General features: G+C 41.8%; 2 protein-coding genes across 8 annotated transcripts in view; one reads left to right on the top strand and one right to left on the bottom strand.

Annotated features, from left to right (window-relative positions):
• The first annotated feature begins 2,114 nt into the window (after nt 1-2,114).
• Nucleotides 2,115-7,852, top strand: LOC129833897 (lysophosphatidic acid receptor 1-A-like). The gene is made up of 7 exons (XM_055898735.1): nt 2,115-2,157; nt 2,244-2,395; nt 5,827-5,960; nt 6,297-6,332; nt 6,699-6,877; nt 7,210-7,472; nt 7,838-7,852. Exons 1-7 carry the CDS (start codon nt 2,115-2,117, stop codon nt 7,850-7,852), a joined length of 822 nt encoding a protein of 273 aa, XP_055754710.1.
• Nucleotides 7,853-22,340: 14,488 nt separating this feature from the next.
• Nucleotides 22,341-26,087, bottom strand: part of LOC129832837 (pre-B-cell leukemia transcription factor 1-like) — a 56,943-nt gene continuing 53,196 nt past the window's right edge. For 5 of the 7 annotated variants that reach the window (XM_055896896.1, XM_055896893.1, XM_055896891.1 and 2 more), the window contains one exon: nt 22,341-25,910. In XM_055896896.1, coding sequence (XP_055752871.1) covers nt 25,818-25,910 — 93 coding nt within the window. In that variant the 3' untranslated portion in view covers nt 22,341-25,817. The remainder of the gene's footprint in view (nt 25,911-26,087) is intronic. The other 2 variants (XM_055896897.1, XM_055896898.1) reach the window with 1 other exon arrangement.

Here is a 26,087-nt window from a genome sequence, read left to right on the forward strand (position 1 = left end):
GTAAAAGACATCTTAGATAGTGACCAATTGGGGACTGAAACTGGTTATGAGGGAAGGGAGAATATGTGGTTGGCCTACAAAAACACTTAATAGAAAGGACTGTGTCGTATGTGGACATGCCAGACCTATTCTGGCTGCTCACCCATTTGCCCTAAGTAAGGGGGAAGGTTGGATGTGCATATTGGAAAGTTTAAGCCAAATTCAACCCTGTGTAAAACTCTGAGTCTTGTGTTCCCAGAAGTCCGTCCCCAGAAGACACCATGGGGGGTTAAGGCATATGGGGGATATTACAACTGTAACACTGGTATAGGTAGAGGTATAGACTATGGGAGGCTCCCTACTGCTGCCTGCATCACTAATGTCACTATTAACTAGAGGTGTTGCTGATGTATGGTGGATGTGTGGACCTGCCAGGCGGTTGACCCCATTTTGAAAGGAGATTATCAGGGAACATGTGTTTTGGCCAGTCTGATAAACACCATTGACTATTATTGAGGTTACAGCTGACCAACTTTTGGGAGCTGCACATGACAGAGGCTTGGGACCAACCCAGGAGACGGCAGAAACGTGACGCTCCTTGGTCCGAGAGTACAGATAACATCCACACCAACCTGTTGGGGGTCCCAATAGGGGTCCCCCACGAATTCCAGACATTAAACAGGAATGATGGCCTGTGGCATCTGATGCCCATCATTGGCCCAGCTATTGTTGATGCTAAACAAAATGCCTGGATCAATTATATCTACTATAATTAATAATGATTTGTTAAATACACCCACACAGTACTTACGGGGGTGGCTGAATAATTGGATGCTACCTCTCAAACCAGTAGACAAAATAGACTAGCACTGGACATGATTCTGGCCGACCAGGGAGGTGTATGTAACAATACTAGTCCGGGTGGGAGCATTTCAAAAGCTCTGAGTGGGTTGGCAAGGTTATCGGTGGAGGTGAGGGGTCTTGCAGGTGTGGAGGAGAGTGGACTGTTCCACTGGCTGGGTGGTTGGTTTGGTAAGTACACTGCAATGATGATTACTGGATTTCTGACCCTAAGTTGTTGTTTTTCGTATGCTCATGTTCCGTAATGCCTGTATCATACCTTGTTTGAAGAAGTCTGTTACAGATGTGGAAAGGGCCTATGGTATGATGCCGCTGCTTGATGCTCCAGTTGGAGAGGCTGATACGAAATCAAGCTTTCGCAGGAGAGTGGGCCTGACAGAGGAGGACCCTTGGTTCGCTGTAGTTGATGTTGTCGAATGAATAAAAAGTGATGTTTGTCCTCCCTGTTGTGAAGGTTTGAAGTTCCCGGGTGGCGACGAGCCCACCTGATACAGGTTGTATAGAGGGATGGACCTGAGGGTTTAACATATTCTCGTTTTTTGGTTACTAATGTGTCCAGGGGTAGTTCTTGGAGTGGTCTCCTTTTGGTCCTTGCTCATCCTTATCGTGGGCAAACTTGGTATGTGAGACTAATTATGACTGGTCCAGTTACACCTCTACTACATTAAGAAAACAATGGAGGAAACTCATGACTTTGACAAAAAACTCTGTAGGACTGACATTTACTATCCATCCTGGTATTGCGCCAGGCTGCCAGGACTTTACACTTGCTCCTTATGTGAGCTGTATCACTGCACCAGTCTCTTGGGAGGTTCGAGTTTGTTATATTGATGACACAAAAGCACAGGCTGTAACTGAAAATGGTAATAAGAATAATTCTATTATTTTACTTGCAGCACCGCCTGCTCTTGACGGTGCTATCCTTACAGCTACAGGGGTCTCGGGACTTACAAATAACTGGCTACTATTGGCTGAGGAAGCTGGAAAGGCCACCCACCAGAGCTGTGTGGTATGTATGGGAGCCCGTCCACTCCTACGCATTGTACCGGCTACCCTACCTGATGTACGTCTGCTTCCTGTTATGAAGCATGACAACCCAACTGCCAACTGCTCTATGTGGGACAAGGTTTATCCTATTGTTAAAAGTATCAGATGGGCCCCGATGTTTTCTTCTCGGGTTGCCAGGGCTAATTTTACTTGTATAAATATGTCCCTTGGCCCTCCAATGCTGGGAGCATTACCTTATGAATGGTGTAATAACACCCATAATCCTAATGCCCCTTTCCAACCTGTGTCTAGAGCTGATGTCTGGTGGTGGTGTGGAGGAAATCATCTATATGACTGCCTGCCAGGGAATGCCACTGGTCTTTGTGCTCTTGTCTCTCTGCTTCTTCCTGTTTCAGTGTATCCTATGGAAGTAAAGGACCTGATGGCCCGTGTAGAGAGGGACGGGGATTTATCCCGGTCCAAAAGATCAACAGGAGTGGATCCTGGAGACCCCACCTATATTGACGCCATAGGAGTCCCTAGGGGGGTGCCAGATAAGTATAAACTAGTAGACCAGGTTGCAGCCGGTTTTGAATCATCAGTGTGCTGGTGGTGCACCATTAATAAAAATGTTGACAGGATCAACTATATCCATTTCAATGTCCAAAAACTAGGCAATTGGACCCAGCAAGACTTTGAGGCGGTACATGGCCAATTGGCGGCTACCAGCTTGATGGCCTTCCAAAACCGCATTGCAGTAGACATGCTACTCTCTGAGAAGGGAGGTGTATGCTCTATGTTTGGTGAACAGTGTTGCACCTTTATACCTAACAACACCGCCACTGATGGTAGCCTGACCATTGCCTTAGAAGGCTTGAGGACTCTTAATGGTAAAATGAAATCCCATTCTGGTGTAGATACCTCCATGTGGGATTCCTGGATGGATGCTTTTGGGAAATATAAAACCCTGGTGTCCTCAATTTTGGTTTCTATCTCAGTGTTTGCAGCCATTTTGGTTTTGTGTGGTTGCTGTTGCATACCATGCATTCGTTCACTCACCACTAGGGTCATATCTAAAGCCATTGACCCAACAAGCCCTTCCCAGATGTTTCCTCTTTTAGGGGATGAAGGCCCTCCATCTTTTGAGGACAACAACATGCCTGCTGCTTTTACCTTTTTCTAGTTTATGTCACGTCTCTTAGGAGACGTGAAGAGAGGGCATATGAAACTTTCTCTTCAAGAAAGTTTCTGCATATACTACTCCTGCTTGATCCCATGTTTATGTCACGTCTCTTGTGAGACGTGAAGAGAGGGAATCAAAACTTTTTCTTCTGGAAAAAGTTTCCCTTCTTGTGCCTGGATTCGCTTAAAGTTTATGTCACGTCTCTTGTGAGACGTGAAGAGGGGGAATCAAAACTTTATCTTCTGATAAAGTTTACTCTAATTTTGCCATTTATAGCTTTTGTCCTAGCTTTTGTCACGTCTCTTATGAGACGTGAAGAGGGGGATTTGTAATAAATACCATTTAAAATAACACAAGCATATTGCTATTACGTTGTTATAACTAACTTCTTTCAAAACAGGGTTTCTCACAAACTCATAAGCAGATACTGAGACCCACACACACCCAAGGACAGAGGGCTGGCACAGACCTTTCATAAACACTGATAAGAAAAGGGTGCTTGGGTCTGCATTTCACGAAATACTGAGACACACACATACCCAAGGACAGAGGGCTGACGTAAACCTTTCATAAACACTGATTAAAACAGGAATATCTACGCACACACAAAATCTTCTGCTTAGCTGAACATTTGGTAACAAAGAACTTTTGCTGCAAGACTCAGAAGGATGACGCCCAGCTCATCAGGACCAATCTGAGAAGACAACAACCTGTCCAGAACCAACCAGGGGACCAGAACTTCCAGACTCAACCTACTTTCTGTGCTGTATAAAATGTCTATGCACTCTGTTATCTGAGCTTTTTCTGGAGGTTCCTTATGAGCTAAATGAACGAGTCCGTATACGCTTGTACCAGATATCTTTACTCTTAAATTAAACTGTCGCTTGTCATACAATTTACCACCTTGTCTGAATCGATCCTTGACCGGCTCACCCTTCTCCATATCCCATTATCAACAGGATGCCCATCACCCATTTCGTACGATTAGTTACAAATTACAATTCATATATGTTATGAATTTGGTAACGTACAATATGTTACGAATTTGCAAAACTCATATGTTACAAATTCTAGGTAGGTGACTAGGTGGCTAACATTGGCTAGCTTGCTATTGTTAGCTAGGCTAGGGGTTAGGGTTATGGATAAGTTTTGGAGTTAGGGTAAATGTTAGGGTTAGAGGAAGGGTTAGCTAAAAGAGTTAAGGTTAGGGGAAGGATTAGCTAACATAAGGTTACGGTTAGGTGAAGGGTTAGCTCTGTATAGGGGTTTTCAGTGGTTAGCTTTGCCCATGGCTGGGTCCGTGTGAACTACAATTACGAGGCTATGTTTTAACGTTTAGAAACTTCCATAATCATCGCTTCGAAATGGTTTTCAAAATATGTGGCCCTTAACTTTCAAATCAGCGTGAATTAATCTTTTAAATAAAAAAGTGGTTAATGTAGAAGATTTGCACAGATCCATACACCGTGTGGTAATTTCCATGTAAAATATATATATTTTTTTTATTAAGGCATGCATACATGTTTCAACCATATTCCATTCAAAAATAAATCAAATAAGCAAAGGCTTTGATTTATTGTCAGATTGAAAAGGGGTCTTAGAAAACATTTACCAGAAAAAGTCTTAAAAGTTATTAGAAAGTTATCAACACTTATATTTAGTTCAGGATATTTTTTTCTGCCTCCTGTAAGTTTTTGAAATACCATTAACAAAAACCCACATCTTTAAGACATTTTCTATGCTCTTTACCTCATGAGGGAGGATAATGAAAGTTCACAGAAGTAACAAGTAAAGGTAGACCTATCAATTAGTTATAGTGTTTTTACAGATATTATGTTCATTAATTATTACCAAATCGGTAATAGAAGTTCTGCAATTGAATTGGCAATAATATGAAATCATAGTAGTCACAAACCACAGTTGGGTAACTTGCTACTGTCCTCCTTTCCACTGGCATACTCTTATGTTCAGCTGATAACTGTTTTCTTTCTGTTGTCTTGTGGACAAAGCAAGAGTGAAAAATCTGGACAAGCCCTTCCATCTCCCCACCCGCCTCTTTCGCTCTCGCTCGCTCTCTCCAATGGCAAAGGTGCATAAAGATGGCGGCCCCCATGTACTTACCAGAAACACCTCATTTGCTAAGTTCGCAGTATTGTACAATGCTCTCCATTACTAATTTTCTGTATCGGCATTAGCACAGTATACATGATTCCAATTCTAGCTGCAAGTAGATTGTGCTGATTTTATAGGCACATTTAAACCATGTCGTACGCTGTAGTTTAAAAACTCTGGGGATAGTGCTTAAACGATGACATATCTGAATTCCTCCATCGTTATGCACCTTCACCATTGTCACCTTTCTCTGCTCTTTCTGACACCTACCCACGAGCCCGTTCTCTTTCCATTTACTGTAAACACCATCCTCACCCACTGATCACCGACCGACACTGGAAGTCCGGTTACTACATGATTCCATATGTGTTATTTCATAGTTTTGATGTCTTCACTATTATTCTACAATGTAGAAAATAGTAAAAATAAAGAAAAACCCTTGAATGAGTAGGTGTGTCCAAACTTTTGACTGGTACTGTGCATACCTTTTGAAGTGTATGCAAATAGATTATACAAGTCGTTAGGCATTTTCAACACATTTTTCTTAAAAAGGCTAGAAGAGAAGTAGTCCATTTCTCCTCAACCATGAAAGACTATCATGAATGTTGTTGATGTTAGTTCTGTGTGTGCAGTTAAAGGCAAGGCGAGCTGCTTTATGTTATACGTTATTGTGTTATACGTTTATTTTTATTATGATTATGTAGCTGCACAGCAAGATGACCAACCGGCGTGTGGTGCTGCTGATCGTGTGTATCTGGGCAGGGGCTATCATCATGGGGCTGGTCCCCTCCATAGGGTGGAACTGTGAGTGCCAGTGTCAACGATTGTGTGCAGAGATGTAGCGGAGTCAGGCGCAGGACACAGGTTTTGAGCAACACAACGGAGTTTACTCAAAAATCAAGCAAAATTCCAAATAGGAATAATAAAAACACACTAGCACATACAACAACCACTAACGACACAAACAATCACGGACAGAACAGAAATGTATGCCAGAGGGGTAAATAGGGAACATGATAGGGGGATTGAAACCAGGTGTGTGTAATACAGACAAAACAAAACGAAACTGAAACATGGATCGGTGGTGACTAGAAAGCCGGTGACGTCGACCGCCGAACACCACCCGAACAAGGAGAAGGGCCGACTTCGGCGGAAGTCGTGACAGCCAGTTTAGCAACTGCTCAATCATCGCCCCGCTCTACAGCCACAGGTAATCAGCTAGGTCTAGGATTAGGTCCCCCTTGTCCATATAATGTTATTTATTAGGCAAAGCTGATCCTAAGTCAGCAGTCCTACTCTGAGATGCTTGATACATATGACCCCTGGTCAAGAGTGAGCAGGCAAATGGACTGGAGGGTTGTTGGCGTCCAAGTATCCTAGTTGCCATCTCTTGCCGTTGTGCCCTAGCCTAGATCAAGGCACTTATCTTGCCTAAATCTGCTCCAAGGGCGCTTCTGCACTGTGGCTGGCTGACCTTGGCTTTTAACGTGTCTGTGTCTCAGGATGTTGAGTTAAAATAAAAAGACAAATGATCATAATCTACAAAGAAAAAGGGCAAAATATTTTTTTGCTCCAGGTATATGATCTTCTGGGCGTCTCTCAACCTGCTCACCTTTTCTGTCATGGTGGCTGTGTACGCACGCATCTATGTCTACGTGAGACGTCAGGGTAAACGGATGTCTCAGCACACCTCCCACCATCTGAGGCACAATGAGACTGTCGTCAATCTCATGAAGACTATCTCTATTGTACTGGGTGAGGGAGTGTGATCTGGAACTGGCCTGGAAGGTACACTTCCAAGAGGATGTGATGCTAATGAAACGAATACTGTTTAACACTCGTGCCATTTTATTTGACTGTTTCTATTCTCAAAAAATGTCCATTCCATGCACAAACCTACTTACAACTTACTCATTGCTGAAAGGTACCTAACCTTTTTCCAGAACTTTGCAATTCTCTAAAACAAACATACTATTTTAATGTAAGGTAGTGGGTGAACATAATCGTTTGTTTTAATTGACAAGTGAATGGCATGGTTATGGCATATCCTTTCATGTTTTCCTCCTTGGCTTCTCTCCTCTCCCTAGGAGTGTTTGTCATATGTTGGACGCCGGGCCTGATGACTCTGTTGCTAGATGGGATCATGGGTAAAGACAGCCATGCCATGACCTATGAGAAGTACTGTCTGACCCTGGCTGAGTGTAACTCCTTGGTTAACCCTATTATCTACTCCTTCCTGGACGAGGAAATGAGAAGGACCTTTAAGTGTATCCTGTGCTGCCTGTGTAGGAGGAGCTCTGACCACCAGGGGGAGCAGTCACCTGTGGAGTTCAACACACTGCAACCAGAGGTAGGTTACCAGAGAAAGATTAAGGGTCAGCTCTTTCAACCAAAACAATCCTGTATTTCCCAGCATCCTATCTCCCTACCTCCTTCTCAACTGTAATGAAGTAGTAGGTCCAAGGTACCTCTCTATGGACCTTCTTGTCTAATGGGTTTTGAGAACGAGGTGAAAGGGTGCAAGAATCAAGTAAAGATTGAGATTGAACCCCATTACGATGCTATGGGCTCTAACTTTTTACACAGTGTATGGGTTCTAATCATGCTTGTCAATTATGCTTTTTGTTGTGTCCGACATCTAAAAATGTGTTATTCTTGCTTTTACTTCGCAATGGTTTAACATGACACATTTTCTCTAATGTTTCTGTCCTTCAGTGTGTCTTAACCTAGATTTTAATTTCTTACAATGATTCAAAAGCTGGAGCTTTATTTTTGCAACAACAAAAAAACAATTGACGAGGGGTGACCAAGAATGTTTTTCTTTACCTGTTATGGGATTTTTATGAATAAATGACTCAAATATGTATACATTTGACTTAGAATTATAACTAAACAGAATACTACTATGTTACTGTATGGATGAATAAATCTATGAATCATAATGCTGAATATAATGTGTTCCTTGTTAGAAAGAATGGAGTTATCTTCAGACAGGCTGGAATGATGTGTTCTTACAGGAAATTCTGTCTCTACCCAGGGAGGGGTGAGACCTTGGGCTGGTTGCAGATTGTTTAACAGGTGGCAGACAAAATAAGAACGCTAACTGTACTGCCATTGTATCCGAGAGGAGGAAGGACATTTTAAAACCTACGACGTCAGTTTTATTATATAACCTGATGTAAATTGTACTATGATCAGTACTCTCGAGAATAAACGCTATTGATTGATTGATTTTGAGACTGGTTTCTGTCCATTTTATGTTAATAAGTATCTTACAAATTCTTATGTATGGGCAGAGTGTTTTAATTGAATTGGTTGATAACATATAGGAATTAAATTCCTTTAACATTACCCCAAGCTGCTCTGGCTTGAACTTTGACTGACACTTATTCCAACTCCTTATTACAATGGATTATTCGATGCTTGTCATCGCTCTCTCTGCTTGGTCCTCTTCTGTGACTTTATTTCCACAATCAACATTTGAATACCTTTCCTTTTCCTGAGGGAGAACAAACTTTAGACTGAGAGGCTACATACAGAGACACCATTGTGTAATATTTTCTCCAGAATGTGTTGGTTTGGGTTGTATAAGGGGCTCTGTTGTGGCAAAATAGATTTGTCTGCCATCATTACATGATTTCTGAAAGATGAGAGCTTTGTATTCCAAATGTTTGTTTTTTTGGTATAGACTATCAATAATTTTAATATAAAGACGAAATGGTAACGCTATAGACTTTAACCGAGCACTTTCTGCTGTCACAGCGTGCCACTAACTTTGTGAACAATTACTATTCATGATATTGAGCAATATTGTGTGTCTGCCTCTACACAGAGATACAGTGCCTTCAGAAAGTATCAACAACAAAAATATGTACAGTATATATTTGATTTATAAATTATTCATAGCCCTTGACTTATTCCACATTTTGTTGTTAAAGTCTGAATTCAAAATGTATTAAATGTTTTTTCTCACCCATCTACACAGAATACCCCATAATGACAAAGTGAAAACATTTTTGTAGAAATGTTGCAATTGTATTGAAAATTAAAAACATAAATATTTTATTTACCCGTCAGAAGTTTGGACACACCTAGTCATTCCAGGGTTTTTCTTTATTTTTACTATTTTCTACATTGTAGAATAATAGTGAAGACATCAAAACTATGAAATAACTTGGGGTGAAACGGTTCACAAAACTCACTGTTCGGTACGTTAGTGGTGTCATGGTTTCGATACATCAACAAAATAAATGCCTGAGAAATATGTAATTTGTATTTAGATTTTCCATTTATCATAATAGTAAACATGGGCAGCTTGAATTCCCAGGAGCATATGGAAACAAAGGGACAACAAAAAACAGCAGTGCCTTCCTTATAACATTAAATAAAATAGTCATTTCAAACAGAACTTCAACAAGAGTGCATAGTCCAGCAGCATATATCAAAATTAAGTCACATAGCAGTGCCTTAAACAAATAGGACCACTTGAGAATGGTTACTTGAAGAAAATAAAAACATTTTTATCAGATTTTCAAGTTTTTCTTTCAGAAGATTAGTCTATTCACATGATCTGCAGTGAGCACAGATCGGCTTGCTGTGACAATGTCAGCCGCTGTGGAGAATACCCTCTTGCTAGGGACAGAGGTCCCAGGCACAGCCAGGTAGCGCCTTGCTAACATGGCAACATGATGGTTTATTAACTCTTTGGTCTTCCACCATGTAAGTGGATCAACATCCAGGGGATGCAGTCCACTTCCCTCTATGAAGTCACCTCCTCCTCTATGACCTTGACCTTTGGCTTGGTTCCCTGCTTCTGGGTCGTGGACAACTCCCCAAAAAGCTCAGCCATGGCAGACTTTTTTTCTGGAGGAGAACCCCTGTCGTCTGCCGTCTCTGGAGAGGGGTTGGCTCCTGTGGTATCTGTGGCTTGACCCTGCAGAATTAAATTAGATGAAAATTACTATCGCTGAAGTTGCTTTAAAAATATGATTTGTTGTTAGAAATATATATCAGACGCTATTATGACAATTACAATTATTACTTTATAATTCATTGTTAAATCACTAATTAATAAAAAAAAATATATATATTTTTTATTTATTTCACCTTTATTTAACCAGGTAGGCTAGTTGAGAACAAGTTCTCATTTGCAACTGCGACCTGGCCAAGATAAAGCATAGCAGTGTGAACAGACAACAACACAGAGTTACACATGGAGTAAACAATAAACAAGTCAATAACATGGTAGGAAAAAGAGAATCTATATACAATGTGTGCAAAAGGCATGAGGTAGGCAATAAATCGAATAATTACAATTTAGCAGATTAACACTGGAGTGATAAATCATCAGATGATCATGTGCAAAAAGAGATACTGGTGTGCAAAAGAGCAGAAAAGTAAATAAATAAAAGCAGCATGGGGGTGAGGTAGGTAAATTGGGTGGGTAGTTTACAGATGGACTATGTACAGCTGCAGGGATCGGTTAGCTGCTCGGATAGCAGATTTTTAAAGTTGTTGAGGGAGATAAAAGTCTCCAACTTCAGAGATTTTTGCAATTCGTTCCAGTCGCAGGCAGCAGAGAACTGGAAGGAAAGGCGTCCAAATGAGGTTTTGGCTTTAGGGATGATCAGTGAGATACACCTGCTGGAGCGCGTGCTACGGGTGGGTGTAGCCATCGTGACCAGTGAACTGAGATAAGGCGGCACTTTACCTAGCATAGCCTTGTAGATGACCTGGAGCCAGTGGGTCTGACGACGAACATGTAGCGAGGGCCAGCCGACTAGGGCATACAGGTCGCAGTGGTGGGTCGTATAAGGTGCTTTAGTAACAAAACGGATGGCACTGTGATAAACTGCATCCAGTTTGCTGAGTAGAGTATTGGAAGCTATTTTGTAGATGACATCGCCGAAGTCGAGGATCGGTAGGATAGTCAGTTTTACTAGGGTAAGTTTGGCGGCGTGAGTGAAGGAGGCTTTGTTCCGGAATAGAAAGCCGACTCTCGATTTGATTTTGGATTGGAGATGTTTGATATGAGTCTGGAAGGAGAGTTTGCAGTCTATGTCACATTTAACTAAATAAATACAATACCTGTTGTATATTGGTCACAATCTCTGCTGTGAGTTCATTGTAGACTCTCAGACGAGCAGAAGCATCCAGGTGCAACAGGGACTTGAACCAGGGGTCCAAAGAGGTGCTCTTGTGTAAGAAGTCTTGGACACCAGGGTCAGCATATCTAGGCTCCGGGTTAACTCTGATAGCAGTCTTGACATCCCTTACTGCAGATTCATCTTCATCAGATGCCACCATTGATTTCAGGATCATTGTTTTCATAGGCAGGACCATGGAAACTGATGGAATGTTCGCAGTGCATTTCAGTGTTGTGACTGTTTTGAGAGGTTTGCACACTTTGATAACTTCCTCTGCTAGTTAAGACTGTCAAAGTCACAATATCTTTGACATTCTTCCTCACAGCTTGATCAGTCAGTGTAGAATACACCTCAACTTTCTGCTCAAGGTATCTCTCAACCATGTCATGGCTTGAATTCCATCTAGTAGGGACATCTTGGATTAGTTTGTGGTTTGGCAGCTCCAGCATCTCCTGTTTTGTCTTGACAACATGTGCAGCAGTTGTGCTTTTATGAAAGAAGGATACCACCTTCCTGATCTTTGCTAGGAGGCGAGAGATTGGATTCAATGGCGTTGCTTTTTGAGATGCTAGATTAATAACGTGAGCAAAGCATCCTATCTGTGGCCCCAGTCCAGCTAGTGCAACTGCATTTACAATATTTCTAGCGTTGTCAGTGGTCACAGGAATCGGTACGTTATCCCTCTCCAACTTCCACACTGCAACTACTTCCCTCAGCTCTTCCCCCAAGTTTACACTGGTGTGACCACTCTCAGGGGGACGTGTTTGAAGGACCTGACTTTTTATCTCCCACTCTGCCGTAAGGTAGCTCTAGACGTCCAACTGTCTGTTAGAGCAACAGACCGCATTTCTGAAAACTCGCTCTTAAATTGTTATTTTGTTGTATAAGGCAGGTATTAATGTCTGGGCAAAATGTGTACGGGAAGGAATAGTGAAGCGCGGCTCGACCACTTTAAACATGTTTCTGAACCCTGCATGCTTTTTATGAGTTTTGATGACTGCACAATTTGGCGGGTTATTGTGCAGATTATTGAATATTGTGCTTTTGCAGTAAAGCTTTTTGAAATCTGACACAGCGGTTGCATTAGGAACAAGTGTATCTTTAATTCTATGTAAAACATGTATCTTTCATCAAAGTTTATGAGTATTTATTGTATTTGACGTGGCTCTCTGCAATTTCTCCGGATATTTTGGAGGCATTTCTGAACATGGCGCCAATGTAAACTGAGGTTTTTGGATATAAATATGATCTTAATCGAACAAAACATATGTATTGTGTAACATGAAGTCCTATGAGTGTCATCTGATGAAGATCATCAAAGGTTAGTGATTCATTTTCTCTATTTCTGCTTTTTGTGACTCCTCTCTTTGGCTGGAAAAATAGCTGTGTTTTTCTGTGATTTTGCGGTGACCTAACATAATTGTTTGTAGTGCTTTCGCTGTAAAGCCTATTTGAAATCTGACACTTTGGTGGGATTATCAACAAGATTACCTTTAAAATGGTATAAGATACATGTATGTTTGAGGAATTTTAATTATGAGATTTCTGTTTGAATTTGGCGCCCTGCACTTTCACTGGCTGTTGTCATATCATCCCGTTAGCGGGATTGCAGCCATTAATGCAATATTTTTTTTTACGATGATATATACATTTATTTTTTTCCCCCTAGCTGTAATATATGATTAATATATTGTTTGGTTCGCAGTGCGTACCGAACCTGTGCACGGTGGACCCTGTACCGAACGGTTCAATACAAATACATGCACCGTTTCACCCCTAGAAATAACACATATGGAATCATGTAGTAACCAAAAAAGTGTTAAACAAAATATATTTTATATGAGATTCTTCAAAGTAGCCACCCTATGCCTTGATGACATCTTTGCACACTCTTGGTATTCTCTCAACCAGCTTCATGAGGTAGTCACCTGGAATGCATTTCAATTAACAGGTGTGCCTTGTTAAGTTAATTTGTGGATTTTCTTTCCTTGTTTAATGCGTTTGAGCCAATCAGTTGTGTTGTGACAAGGTAGGTATGCAGAAGATAGCCCTATTTGGTAAAAGACCAAGTCCATATTATGGCAAGAACAGCTCAAATATGCAAAGAGAAATGACAGTCCATCATTACTTTAAGACATGAAGGTCAGTCAATTCGGAAAATGTCAAGAACTTTCAAAGTTTCTTCAAGTGCAGTAGCAAAAACCATCAAGCGCTATAATGAAACTGGCTCTGAGGACCGCCACAGGAAAAAAAGACCCAGTGTTATCTCTGCTGCAGAGGATAAGTTTATTAGAGTTAACAGATTGCAACCGAAATAAATGCTTCACAGAGTTCAAGCAACAGACACATCTCAACATAAACTGTTCATAGGAGACTGCGTGAATCAGGACTACATGGTCGAATTGCTGCAAAGAAACCACTACTAAAGGACACCAATAAGAAGAAGAGACTTACTTGGGCCAAGAAACACGAGCAATGGACATTAGACGGGTGGAAATCTGTCTGAGTCCAAATTTGAGATTTTTGGTTCCAATCGCCATGTCTTTGTGAGACGCAGAGTAGGTGAACGGATGATCTCCACATGTGTGGTTCCCACTGTGAAGCATGGAGGAGGTGGTGTGATGGTGTGGGGGTGCTTTACTGGTGACACTGATTTATTTAGAATTCAAGGCACACTTAACCAGCATGGTTACCACAGCATTCTGCAGCAATACGCCATTCCATCTGTTTTGTGCTTAGTGGAACTATCATTTGTTTTTCAAAAGGACAATGACCCAGATCACACCTCCAGGCTGTGTAAGGGCTATTTGACCAAGAAGGAGAGTGATGGTGCTGCATCAGATGACCTGGCCTCCACAATCACCCGACCTCAACCTAATTGAGAAGGTTTGGGATGAGTTGAACCGCAGAGTGAAGGAAAAGCAGCCTACAAGTGCTCAGCACGTATGGGAACTCCTTCAAGACCGTTGGAAAAGCATTCCTCATGAAGTTAGTTGAGAGAATGCTAAGAGTGTGCAAAGCAAGGGTGGCTACTTTGAAGAATCGGAAATATAAAATATATTTATTTGTTTAACACAGTTTTGGTTACTACATGATTCCATGTGTTATTTCATAGTTTTGATGTTTAAAACGATTATTCTACAATGTAGAAAATAGTTTCAATTATAATTTTTTTAAACTTGAATGAGTAGGTGTGTCAACTTTTGACTGGTACTGTAAGTATTCACATCCCTTTGGCATGACAAATTGAGCTCAGGTGCATCCAATTTCCTTTGGTCCTCCTTGAGATGCCACTACAACTTGATTGGAGTCCACCTATCGCCAATTCAATTGTTTAAACATGATTTAGAAAGAAACACACCTGTCTGTCTACAGTGCATTTGGAAAGTGTTAATACCCCTTGACTTTTTCCACATTTTGTTTCTTTATAGCCTTATTCTAAAATGGATTAAATAGTTTTCCCCCCTCAATCTACACACAATACCCCATAATGACAAAGCAAAAACTCCAGAGTGCTGAATACTAATGTAAATGTAATCCGTTTTTTATTTGTAATAAATTTGCAAACATTTCTAAACTTTTTTGCTTTTTCATTATGGAGTATTGTGTGTAGATATTTTTTTTTTTTTATTGAATCCATTTTAGAATAAGGCTGTAACGTAACAAAATGTGGAAAAAGTCAAGGGGTCTGAATACTTTCCAAATGCACTGAATGAGGTCCCACAGCTGACAGTGCATTTCAGAGCAGAAACTATACCATGATGTCCAAGGAACTCCGTAGATCTCAAAGATATATTCCTCATCACATCCCAATTCTATCTGGGGAAGGGTATTAAACAAGTTTTAGTGTTGAAAGTTTCCAAGAGCACAGTGGTCTCCATCATTTGGGAAATGAAAAAAATATGGAACTACCCAGACTCTGCCTGGTCATCTGAGCAACCAGGCAAGTACAACCTTGGTTAGGGAGGTGACCATCAACCCAATGACCACTCTCTACAGCACTTCACCTATCTGGGATTTTTGGGAGAGTGGCCAGATGGAAGCCACTCCTGAGAACAAGGCACGTAACAGCAAGCCTGGAGTTTGCACAAAAGGCACGTGAATTACTGAGATGAGACAAATTGAACTCATTGGCCTGAATGCAAAGCGCATCACCCGTCTAACACCATCCCTACCGTGAAGCATGTTGGTGGCAGCATCATGCGATAGGGATGCTTTGCAGCTGTAGGGACTGGAAGACTGGTAAGACTGGAGGGTACAATGGAGCCAAATACAGGCAAATGCTTGATGAGAACCTGCTTCAGAAGTGCAAACGACCTTAGACTGGGTTGAAGATTTACATTCTAACAGGACTATGACCCCAAACATACAGCCAAAGCAACACTGGAATGGCTTCAGAACAAGAATGTGAAAGTCCTTTAAAAAACATTTTTTTAACTAGGCAAGTCAGTTAAGAATAAAGTCATATTTACAATGACGGCCTAGGAACAGTGGGTTAACTGCCTTGTTCAGGGGCAGAACGACACGTTTGTTAACTTGGCTTTCAAAGACCTTAGAAAGGCAGGGTAGGATAGATATAGGTCTGTAGCAGTTTGGGTCTAGAGTGTCTCCCCCTTTGACAAATTGAAGCTTTCCAATCTTTGTGGATCTCAGATGATACGAAAGAGAGGTTGAACAGGCTAGTAAATAGGGGTTGATTTTAGAAAGAGGGTCCAGATTTTCTAGCTAGGCTGATTTGTAGGGGTCCAGATTTTGCAGCTCTTTCAGAACATCAGCTATCTGGATTTGGGTGAAGGAGAAATGGGGGAAGCTTGGGCAAGTTGCTGTGGGGGGTGCAGGGCTGTTAACCGGGGTAGGGGTAGCCAGGTGGAAAGCATGGCCAGCCTTAGAGAAATGCTTATTGAAATTCTCAATTATCGTGGATTTATAGGTGGTGACAGTGTTTCCTAGCCTCAGTGCAGTGGGCAGCTGGGAAGAGGTGCTCTTATTCTCCATGGACTTTACAGTGTCCCAGAAATTTTTGGAGTTTGTGCTACAGGATGCAAATTTCTGTTTTGAAAAAGCTAGCTTTTGCTTTCCTAACTGCCTGTGTATATTGGATCCTAACTTCCCTGAAAAGTTTAATATCGCGGGGGTTATTTGATGCTAATGCAGTACGCCACAGGATTTTTTTGTGCTGGTTAAGGGCAGTCAGGTCTGGAGTGAACCAAAGGCTATATCTGTTCCTGGTTCTACATTTTTATTTAAAATGGTGAGGAAGGCACTTTTAAAGAATAACCAGGCATCCTTTACTGACGGAATGAGGTCAATATCCTTGCAGGATACCCGGGCCAGGTGGATTAGAAAGGCCTGCTCGCTGAAGTGTTTTAGGGAGCGTTTGATAGTGATGAGAGGTGGTCGTTTGACCGCAGACTCATTACGGACGCAGGCAATGAGGCAGTGATCGCTGAGATCCTGGTTGAAGACAGCAGAGGTGTATTTTGGAGGGCAGGTTGGTTAGGATGATATCTATGAGGGTGCCCGTGTTTACGGATTTAGGGTTGTACCTGGTAGGTTCATTGATAATTTGTGTGAGATTGAGGGCATCAAGCAAATATTGTACAATGGCCTAGGTGTTAAGCATGTCCCAGTTTAGGTCACCTAACAGCACAAGCTCTGAAGATAGATGGGGGGAAATCAATTCACATATGGTGTACATGGGCACAGCTGGGGGCAGAAGGTGGTCTATAGCAAGCGGCAACAGTGAGAGACTTGTTTCTGTAAAGGTTGAGTTTTAAAAGTAGAAGCTCTATTTGTTTGAGCACAGACCTGGATAGTAAAGACAGAACTCTGCAGGCTATCTCTGCAGTAGATTGCAACTCCGCCCCCTTTGGCAGTTCTATCTTGTCGGAAAATGTTAGTTAGAGATGGAGATTTCAGGGTTTTTGGTGGTCTTCCTATGCAAGGATTCAGACACGGCTAGGTCATCCGGGTTGGCAGAGTGTGCTAAAGCAGTGAATAAAACAAACTTTGGGAGGAGGCTTCTAATGTTAACAAACATGAAACCAAGGCTTTTACGGTTACAGAAGTCAACAAATGAGAGCGCCTGGGGAATGGGAGTGGAGCTAGGCCTGGATTAACCTCTACATCACCAGAGGAACAGAGGAGGAGTAGGATAAGGGTACGGACTATAAGAACTGGTCGTCTGGTACGTTCGGAACAGAGAGTTAAAGGAGCAGGTTTCTGGGCACGGTAGAATAGATTCAAGGCATAATGTACGGTAGGATGTGAATACAGTGACGATGAGAGAGATATTGTCTCTAGAAACATCATTTAAACCAGGTGAGGTCACCGCATGTGTGGGAGGTGGAACTAAAGGGTTAACTAAGGCATATTGAGCAGGGCTAGAGGCTCTACAGTGAAATAAGACAATCACTAACCAAAACAGCAATGGACAAGGCATATTGACATTAGGGAGAGGCATGCGTAGCCGAGTGATCATAGGGGTCCAGTGAGTAGCTAGGCGAGCTGGAGTCACGGCGATTCAGACAGCTAGCGGGCCGGGGATAGCAAGCTAGCAGAGGGGCCTTTGAGGTACGTCGCGACGGAAGAAGTCTGTTGTAGCCCCCTCGTGCAGTTACGTTGCCAAACAAGTCGTGATGGATCAGCAGGGCTCCGTGTAGTAAAAAGGGTCCAGGCCAATTTGCAAAATAGGTATAGTGACCCAAGAAATTGGCCGATGGGCCTCTTCAGCTAACAGTCCGAAATGCTCTAGCCAGCTAGCGAGCCGCAGCTAGCAGGCTAGCAGATGGGCATTCAGGGGACGTCGCGACGGAGGAGCCTGTTGAAAAACCTCTTCGGGCAGATTACGTCGGTAGTCTAGTCGTGATAGAACAGCGGTGCTCTGAATCGGCAGTAAAAGGGACCCAGCCAATTGGCAAAATAGGTATTGTAGCCCAAGGAGTGGCTGATGGACATCTTCAGCTAGCCGGGAGATGGGGCTAGCATAGGCTAGCGCCAGGCTAATTGGTGCTTGCTTCAGGACAGATACATTAGCCAGGAGTGGCCACTCGGATAGCAGCTAGCTAGCTGGTTACTGGCCTAACGCTCTAACCAATAGTCTACCTGCCGCCTTTAGTGGCCCCGACTTGAAAACCATTAAATCTGTGCAAAGACTTGAAAATTGCTGTTCAGGGGGCCTCCCGGGTGGCGCGCACTAGCGACTCCTGTGGCGGGCCGGGCGCAGTGCACGCTGACCAGGTCGCCAGGTGAACGGTGTTTCCTCCGACACATTGGTGCGGCTGGCTTCCGGGTTGGATGTGCGTTGTGTCAAGAAGCAGTGCGGCTAGGTTGGGTTTCGGAGAACGCATGGCTCTCGACCTTCGCCTCTCCCGAGTCCGTACGCGATGAGACAAGACTAACTACTACCAATTGGATACCACTAAAATCGGGGAGAATTTTTATTTATTTATTTGCGTTTCATCGTCGCTCCACATCTACACGGAAGAAAAATATAAACCCACCATGTAAAGTGTTGGTCCAGTGTTTCATGAGCTGAAATAAAAGATCCCAGAAATGTTCCATACTCATAAAAAGCTTATTTCTTTCAAATGTTGTGCACACATTTGTTAATGTGTTAGTGAGCATTTCTCTTTGCCAAGATAATCCCATCCACGTGGCATGTCAAGAAGCTGATTAAACAGCATGATCATGACACAGGTGCACCTTGTGCTGGGGACAATAAAAGGCCACTAAAATGTGCAATTTTGTCACACAACACAATGCCACAGATGTCTAATATTTTGAGGGAGCGTGCAATTGGCATGACTGCAGGAACGTCCACCAGAGCTGTTACCAGATAATTGAATGTTCATTTCTCTACCATGTCGTTTTAAGGATTTGGCAGACCGCGTGTGTGGTTTGCTGATGTCAAAGCTGTAAACAGTGGCAGGCAGGCAGGCCTAAGCTACGGACAACAAACACAATCGTATTTTATCGATGGCAATTTGAATGCACAGAGATAACACGATGAGATCCTGAGGCCCATTGACGTGCCATTCATCCACTGTCATCAGCTCATGTTTCAGCATGATAAAGCACGGCCCCATGTCGCAAGGATCTGTACACAATTCCTGGAAGCTAAAAATGTCCCAGTTCTTCCATGGCCTGCATACTCAACAGACATGTCACCATAGAGCACGTTTGGGATGCTCTGGATCAACGTGTATGACAGCATGTTCCAGTTCCCACAATATCCAGCAACTTCACAGACCATTGAAGTGGGACAACATCCTACAGACCACAATCAACAGCCCGATCAACTCTATGTGAAGGAGATGTCGCGCTGCATAAGACAAATGGTGATCACACCAGATACTGACTGGTTTTCTGTGACCAACAGATGAATATCTGTATTTCCTGTCATATGAAATCCATAGATTACAGCCTAATTTATTTATTTGGACTGATTTCGTTATATGAACTGTAACTCAGTAAAATCTTTGAAATTGTTGCATGTTGCATCTATAATTTTGTTCAAGAGCTTGAGAGAATCTGCAAGGAAGAATGAGAGAAAACCCCCAAATCCAGATGTGCAAAGCTGACAGACATACCCAAGTCGACTCAAAGCTGCAATTCCCGCCAAAGGTACTTCTACAAAGTATTGACTTGGGTGTGAATACTTATGTAAATGTGACTTCACTTTCAAAATAAAAATTCCAACCAGAGTTAAGCGCACGTAAATGGAACGTTATGCACTTTCTCTCGTATTCTGACCTTGAATTTAAGCATGAGAATGGCGTCCTATTCGTTTTGGGTGGAGATCAAATAAATTGTGTGGCAGAGGTGCGTCTACAGATACGCCATATGCTGACCTTGACTTAATTCCACCACCTTTACTCGTTTGGAAACTATGAATAAAGTTGAGTGAACCTACCGGTTTAAAGTAGAGAAAGCGTCTACTTAATTTTTTCCCGATAGAAATAACACCATTATCCATGCACTGTAATTTATAACTTGGTGAGAGCTAGGTAAATTAGTATTATGCAGAATTTCAATTATGGCCTTTTAACTTGCAGGGATGGGTACTCTCGAAAGTCTTGATTACAGACTTCCCAACTTTCGCTTTCCTATTTCTATATTGTTAAATATTAACCACTATCAGTAGGCCTAATAACACATTCAACTGCCAATTTACTGTTAGTTCCCTTCAGGTGGTCTAGACTACATTATCATTCCAATTAATTACAATGTTTTGATGTACACTAATCTTCCAACATTACCATAGGTTACACAGCTTAGTGTCAATTTTCAGAATGAATCAAACCACTTTTCTTGTGTGTAATGGCTCTCCAAAACCTGTTTTTATGATTCTTGAATGATTTCCTTACCCTAAGTAATCTACAAGATCAGAGTATTTTGAAATCGACCAATTGGTGCGCAAACAAAGGAAAGTTTGTAGTACAACTGAAATGTGTCTTCTACATTTAACCCAACCCCTCAGAGAGGTGCAGGGGGCTGCCTTAAATCGGACAAAATTCTAACTAGATTGGTACACCTTGTTTAAGATAAATATATTGAAAACTCAGAAATGTTGGCCAGCAAGTGGGAGGGTTTTCAGCGGTTGAATTATTTATTCAGTGTGCGCAAGGGAACCGCACCTGCAAAGCCCATTACGCACCTTCATAAGGTAAGTCTGAATACCAACAACTGAGAAGTGTATAGGAAAGGCGTGTGTAAGAAAGGCCTAATTTCCTAAATCGTAAATCGGGCCAGTTGTCATTATGGGTTAGTGTGTACTGTAGATTAGATGAGTGAAACAAAAAAAAAAGATTGAATTCAGGCTGTAACAACAAAAAGTCAGTCAAGGGGTATGAATACTTTCTGAACGCATAGGGTACTATACGATTGATGATATTGTGTGTCTGCTCCCACAGGTAGATAATGGTTGTGAAGTAAATCAGAGAAAGCCAACGTTACTGCCCTCCAGCTGATAAAGACAGAGTGGTGACAAGCCTCTTCACCCTGAAGAATCAGGAGTCCTATAGACTTTATGGACATGAGATCAACAGCCACTCATGAATTTACGGCTCTATTCAATGTCGCTAAAGCGTTAGACTGCACAATAGAAATTTAAAAGGTAATTTACGATTGACATACACGCAGCATTTACTGAGAATACAGGAACATTGCCTTTAAATTTATATCACACTGTTACGCTGAACTTCTACGATACAGATTGAATAAAGTCCTTAGTGGGGTTGAAACAGGAGGACAATGGACAAGCAATGGAAAATATGGTTATTTACGCCACCATACTTTCATGTGTACATTTTGGGATGCTTCTTTGTACGCGTACAGTACGTTTTGTTTATCTAGATGTGTTACATTAACACTGGGATACTCAGAAACATCCAAACTGTCTAGGGAAAGACTACCTCCATGTGCCACAGTTCAATTCTGTGATACATTATAAAAAGAGCCATGAGATGCTTTAAAAATACTAGCATGGGGATATAGGGAAGCCTGGAATTTAAACTGAATATCACTGTTTCACCATTTACTTCAAAGGAAACTATAGTGAAACTGCGTGATATTCGATCACGCATGCATACATTTAACGTACGGCTGGTCCCGTGAATCAAACCCACAATCCTGGCATTGCAAGTGCCATGCTCTACCTTTACCAATTTAGCTAGAGGACCACTTATCAGGTTCAAATCAAGTCCTCTTGCATGCGTTTACAGGCTATTATAAACTGGGTGGTTCAAGCCCTGAATGCTGATTGGCTGACAGCCGTAGTATATCAGACCGTATACCACAGGTATGACAAAACATTTGTCTCTAATTACGTTGGTAAACAGTTTATAATAGCAATAAGGCACCTCGGGGGTTTGTGATGTGGCCAATGTACCATGCCTAAGGGCTGTGTCCAGGATTAATTATACGTTGTGCTTAATTTGAGTGTCGAATACACACATTGCCAGAATATTGTGATTTGGTAAAATACCATTAAACGGTGTCCTTATTTTATTTGTTTAAATGTCACAAGAGCATAGATGTAGTGATAAAAATAAAACTCAACCAACCCCAAATAATGAAAAGCACAAATATTTTATTTGTTTTTTTCTTCTAATAAGGAGCACTACAACTTGTCATTCTTAATACTCGTTCTAGAACAATTCTAAAGTTGAGGTATAAAAGGAGTTCATACAGATCCACAGGTCTTGAAACAGTGGGGTTTTATATACAAGAGAAACTGAGAGACAGAGGTAGAGAGAGACAAGGTGGTATTTAAAATACAGTGGGACGAAGAGGGAGAAATATACAAAGATACTAATAAAACAAATGACACATTACATTAAACCTTTTATCGTTTGATTTGGTACTGTGGAATTCTACGGCCCCAGGTAGAATCAAAGAATTAGAATGGTAGAATATTCTGTGGTAGAATCCTACAGTAGGTTGACTCAGTAATGGCTCAACCTGTGTAGCTCGATTTCTGCATTGAACTGTACCGTTACTACAAAATACTGGAAGAACTCAAATTCACCAATGATAGGTAACCATATCAAATTGGGTCAATCCTGACTGAATGGCTGAAATTAAATGTATAAGGGAAATAGAGGGATTTCTAAAATGTGTGTGAAGGACGTTTTTTCTCAAGTTCCAATTGAAATTTACACAGCACCAAACTACAAAACCCATAACCCCCACACTGCAACCCCAACTAACAAATTAAAATATGCAAATAATCATAAAAAATAAAATAACTTGACCCCAACCTCAGGAGAACATTAATGACCAAACAACCAGGCAATTCACCCAAAAGGAAAAGCAAAAATAAAGCATTGGGTTTATAAAAAGAGAAAAACAAACATTCCACAATCTGTACAGTGACATCCATTTATGACTGGTAGAAAAAGACAGGAAGAGGGGACTAATTTGGTGTAGTAGTGGTAGCATTATTTGTGAGATATAAGCCATATGAAATGTTTATAATATGACAGTAAACAAGGACACTAATTTGGGTAATACAATATAAGAGCTCTCTGTAACGATGTCTGTATTTAACAAAACCCCAATTTGACATTTAAAATGTCTGTATATATGTTTAATATATAGAGTTTGTCCTTTCTTTATCAAAATGCCCGGGACTCTTAACAGTTGATGTATGATTGTAAAAAAATAAATGTAAAAAAAGCTGAATTAAAAACTACAAAAGGAAATGATAAACTCTGATTTGACTCTAAAGACTACCTTGTTTATCATAAAACCAGTGCTGCCTTTTTGGTAAAAGTTATTAAGAACAGTAAAGCCCTTGCTGATTGGCCATATCATAGGGCTAACCAATAGGACCCATTTTTACCAGCGGATTCTGAGATGGAGTCAAGGGAGAAAGCATGCCTTCCCATGGAACAGGTGCTCTCTACAGCAACGATACAATCAATTCTTTAGCACTGGTGTGACGGACATAACAGCCCCCCCCATATAACCCCAAACTTAAACGCCATTAGGCCTGACAAAACCTTTAAAAAAAAAATACAAATACAATTCCCTCTACCAAAACGGGAGACTTTTTATTCACCAACTTTTTGGTGTGAAATATAATCATCATAATTACATTATTGATAACTGGTATTTTTGGTACGATGCAAAGTTGTAGTGTGGCCTGTGAGCTAAACAGATTATTATGAGTAGATGCTAGTTTAAGCCCTGTCTGGACTGGGGACTTCCACCAGAGCTGTTCAGTAGGGCACAACGTAGCGAAACAGTTTGCAACCAAAAAAACATGTCCCTATTGGCTAAGTTCAGGCAGTAGCATCTCCCCATATCACTTGGTTTTAAAAGTTTTTCGCCCTACTGAACAATACCCTGCTAGTGGGGAGGCCACAGTTGTTAAATACACCAAAGAACTGATAAAAAAAAAAAGATGTAAAGGCTGAATCTACACTAGATGTACTCCACAACCGCTTTGTGACTTCACGCACTTCGGTGCACGTTGCACACCCCAGGAAAGTTCTGATCCAGAGACCGTTTGGTGGAGTATAAACCCAGGGTCCTATTCATTAGTGTACACCGTAAGCTAAATGTAGCAACGGCAAACGAAAACAAGCAATTCTTGTTGGACAAATTCAGGTAAGTCCCTCCCTGTTTCAGCCAGTTTTGTTCCTAATGAATACGGCCCAGACTTACCCCATAAGGCTGGGCCGTATTTATTAAGCCCTCCCGACTGAGACATCTGAGAACTCTGTACATACAGCATAACGCATCTACTCCTTTTTGGTCTGTGTCTTTAAGAAAACAAACGTGAAGAAGCTAAATAACTTGAATATTTAAATGAGAACCATCACTGAACACCTAAAAAAGCCTACATGCATTGGAAGACTGTCACAAATATTTAAAAAAATTTTCATGTCACCCCCCCCCCCCCACAATGACATAGCTATCTCTGCCCCAAAACATATTTAATTCCATCCATTCCACCATCCCAACAAACTTTGTTTATTTGGTGGCTGGTGCATTTCTTTGTGAAACAGCGTTAGGAGAAAAAAAAAGGGCTACAATCAACTAAAAGTAGTTGACAGACAGAGGAAAGTAACGTCTACAAAGAGTCTACAGCTTTTGATGACTAAGCGAAGGGGGACGCAATAGAAACGACCTCTGGAGGACTAAAGAGGAGCCGTTCATTTCCCCACTCCCTTCATCTTCAGTCCTGTCCTCAAGCCTACTGTATGCTCAACTCCCCAGAACTACTGTCACCAGGTAGAAGCACCTGGAAAAAGGTGCAAAAGTTTGTGCTTGACAGATCTGTGTCCATGTTCCATATGAGGGGTTGTAAAAGGTGGGTGGTGTGTGCATATCTGACCTATAAAGCACTCACTTTAAAATCGTCCCCCCCAAACTGAAAGCATCAGCAATACTAAAAGATCGAAGGTGTCTTTGTGTTACTAGTTGGTTCTCAGAGGAACAGAAGGAGGGTGACAACTATCAGGTTGGGGGAAGGAGAGAGGACATCACTTTGGTACAAGCAAGGTGAGCAGAGCTCGTCTTGTGATCCGTATCGCCACAGCGCCTGGCGTTAGAGTGTGTGACCACTATCACATGCATGAACACCAGAACCTCACAAGGGATAGGTAATGGACAGGCTGTGAACACTGTGTGGAGTTGACATGAACATATACACAGGTAATGTACAGACATCAGTGATCATCACCTGCCCTACACAGTTGGTTGGGTTAGTAGTTACCCAAAAGGTCCTGGAAGCGGCGAGGGGTTATGATGTCATGATCAGGCGCCAGTCTGTCTTCATATCGAATTTTAGGAGAGGAGACTAGAGCCTCCAGAATTTCTGTAGGATGGAAGGAAGGTAAATGTCTTCTGTTCACTTGTCCATCTTAACGGTCCACAGAAGTGTGTACAGTGCCTGGCATGAGTTGCCCAGTCCGGACCGGTAGTGGAGAGGCGGGCAGGAAGGAGGATGGGGGGGGCGGGCGGTGGTAAGTGGGTAGTGGTCAGAGCAGACACCAAAAGAAAGCTGTCTCTGGGGTGGAAGAAAAGGTGTGTGTGTCTCAGTTGGAGGTGTCAGAGTGAACGCTGCCAGGGGGGCCTGGTGGAGAGGTGACGGAGGAGGGTTGGGTGTTGTCCTGCCAGCTGTTGCTAGGCTAGAAGTAAAGAACCAGGAGAAAAAAAAACAAAGGCAGTTTTGTTAAACTTTTTAATATAGGTGTGTTGTGACCCTAGTAAAATCCACTTGTAAAACGCTCCAAATACATTTGCCTGGACTACAAATACTTTGTTGATAGGCATGCATTTCTTTCGGTCTAAATAAAAGGGATACA

This window comes from Salvelinus fontinalis, chromosome 34 (assembly GCF_029448725.1).
Source record: "Salvelinus fontinalis isolate EN_2023a chromosome 34, ASM2944872v1, whole genome shotgun sequence".
Classification (NCBI taxonomy): Eukaryota; Metazoa; Chordata; class Actinopteri; order Salmoniformes; family Salmonidae; genus Salvelinus; species Salvelinus fontinalis.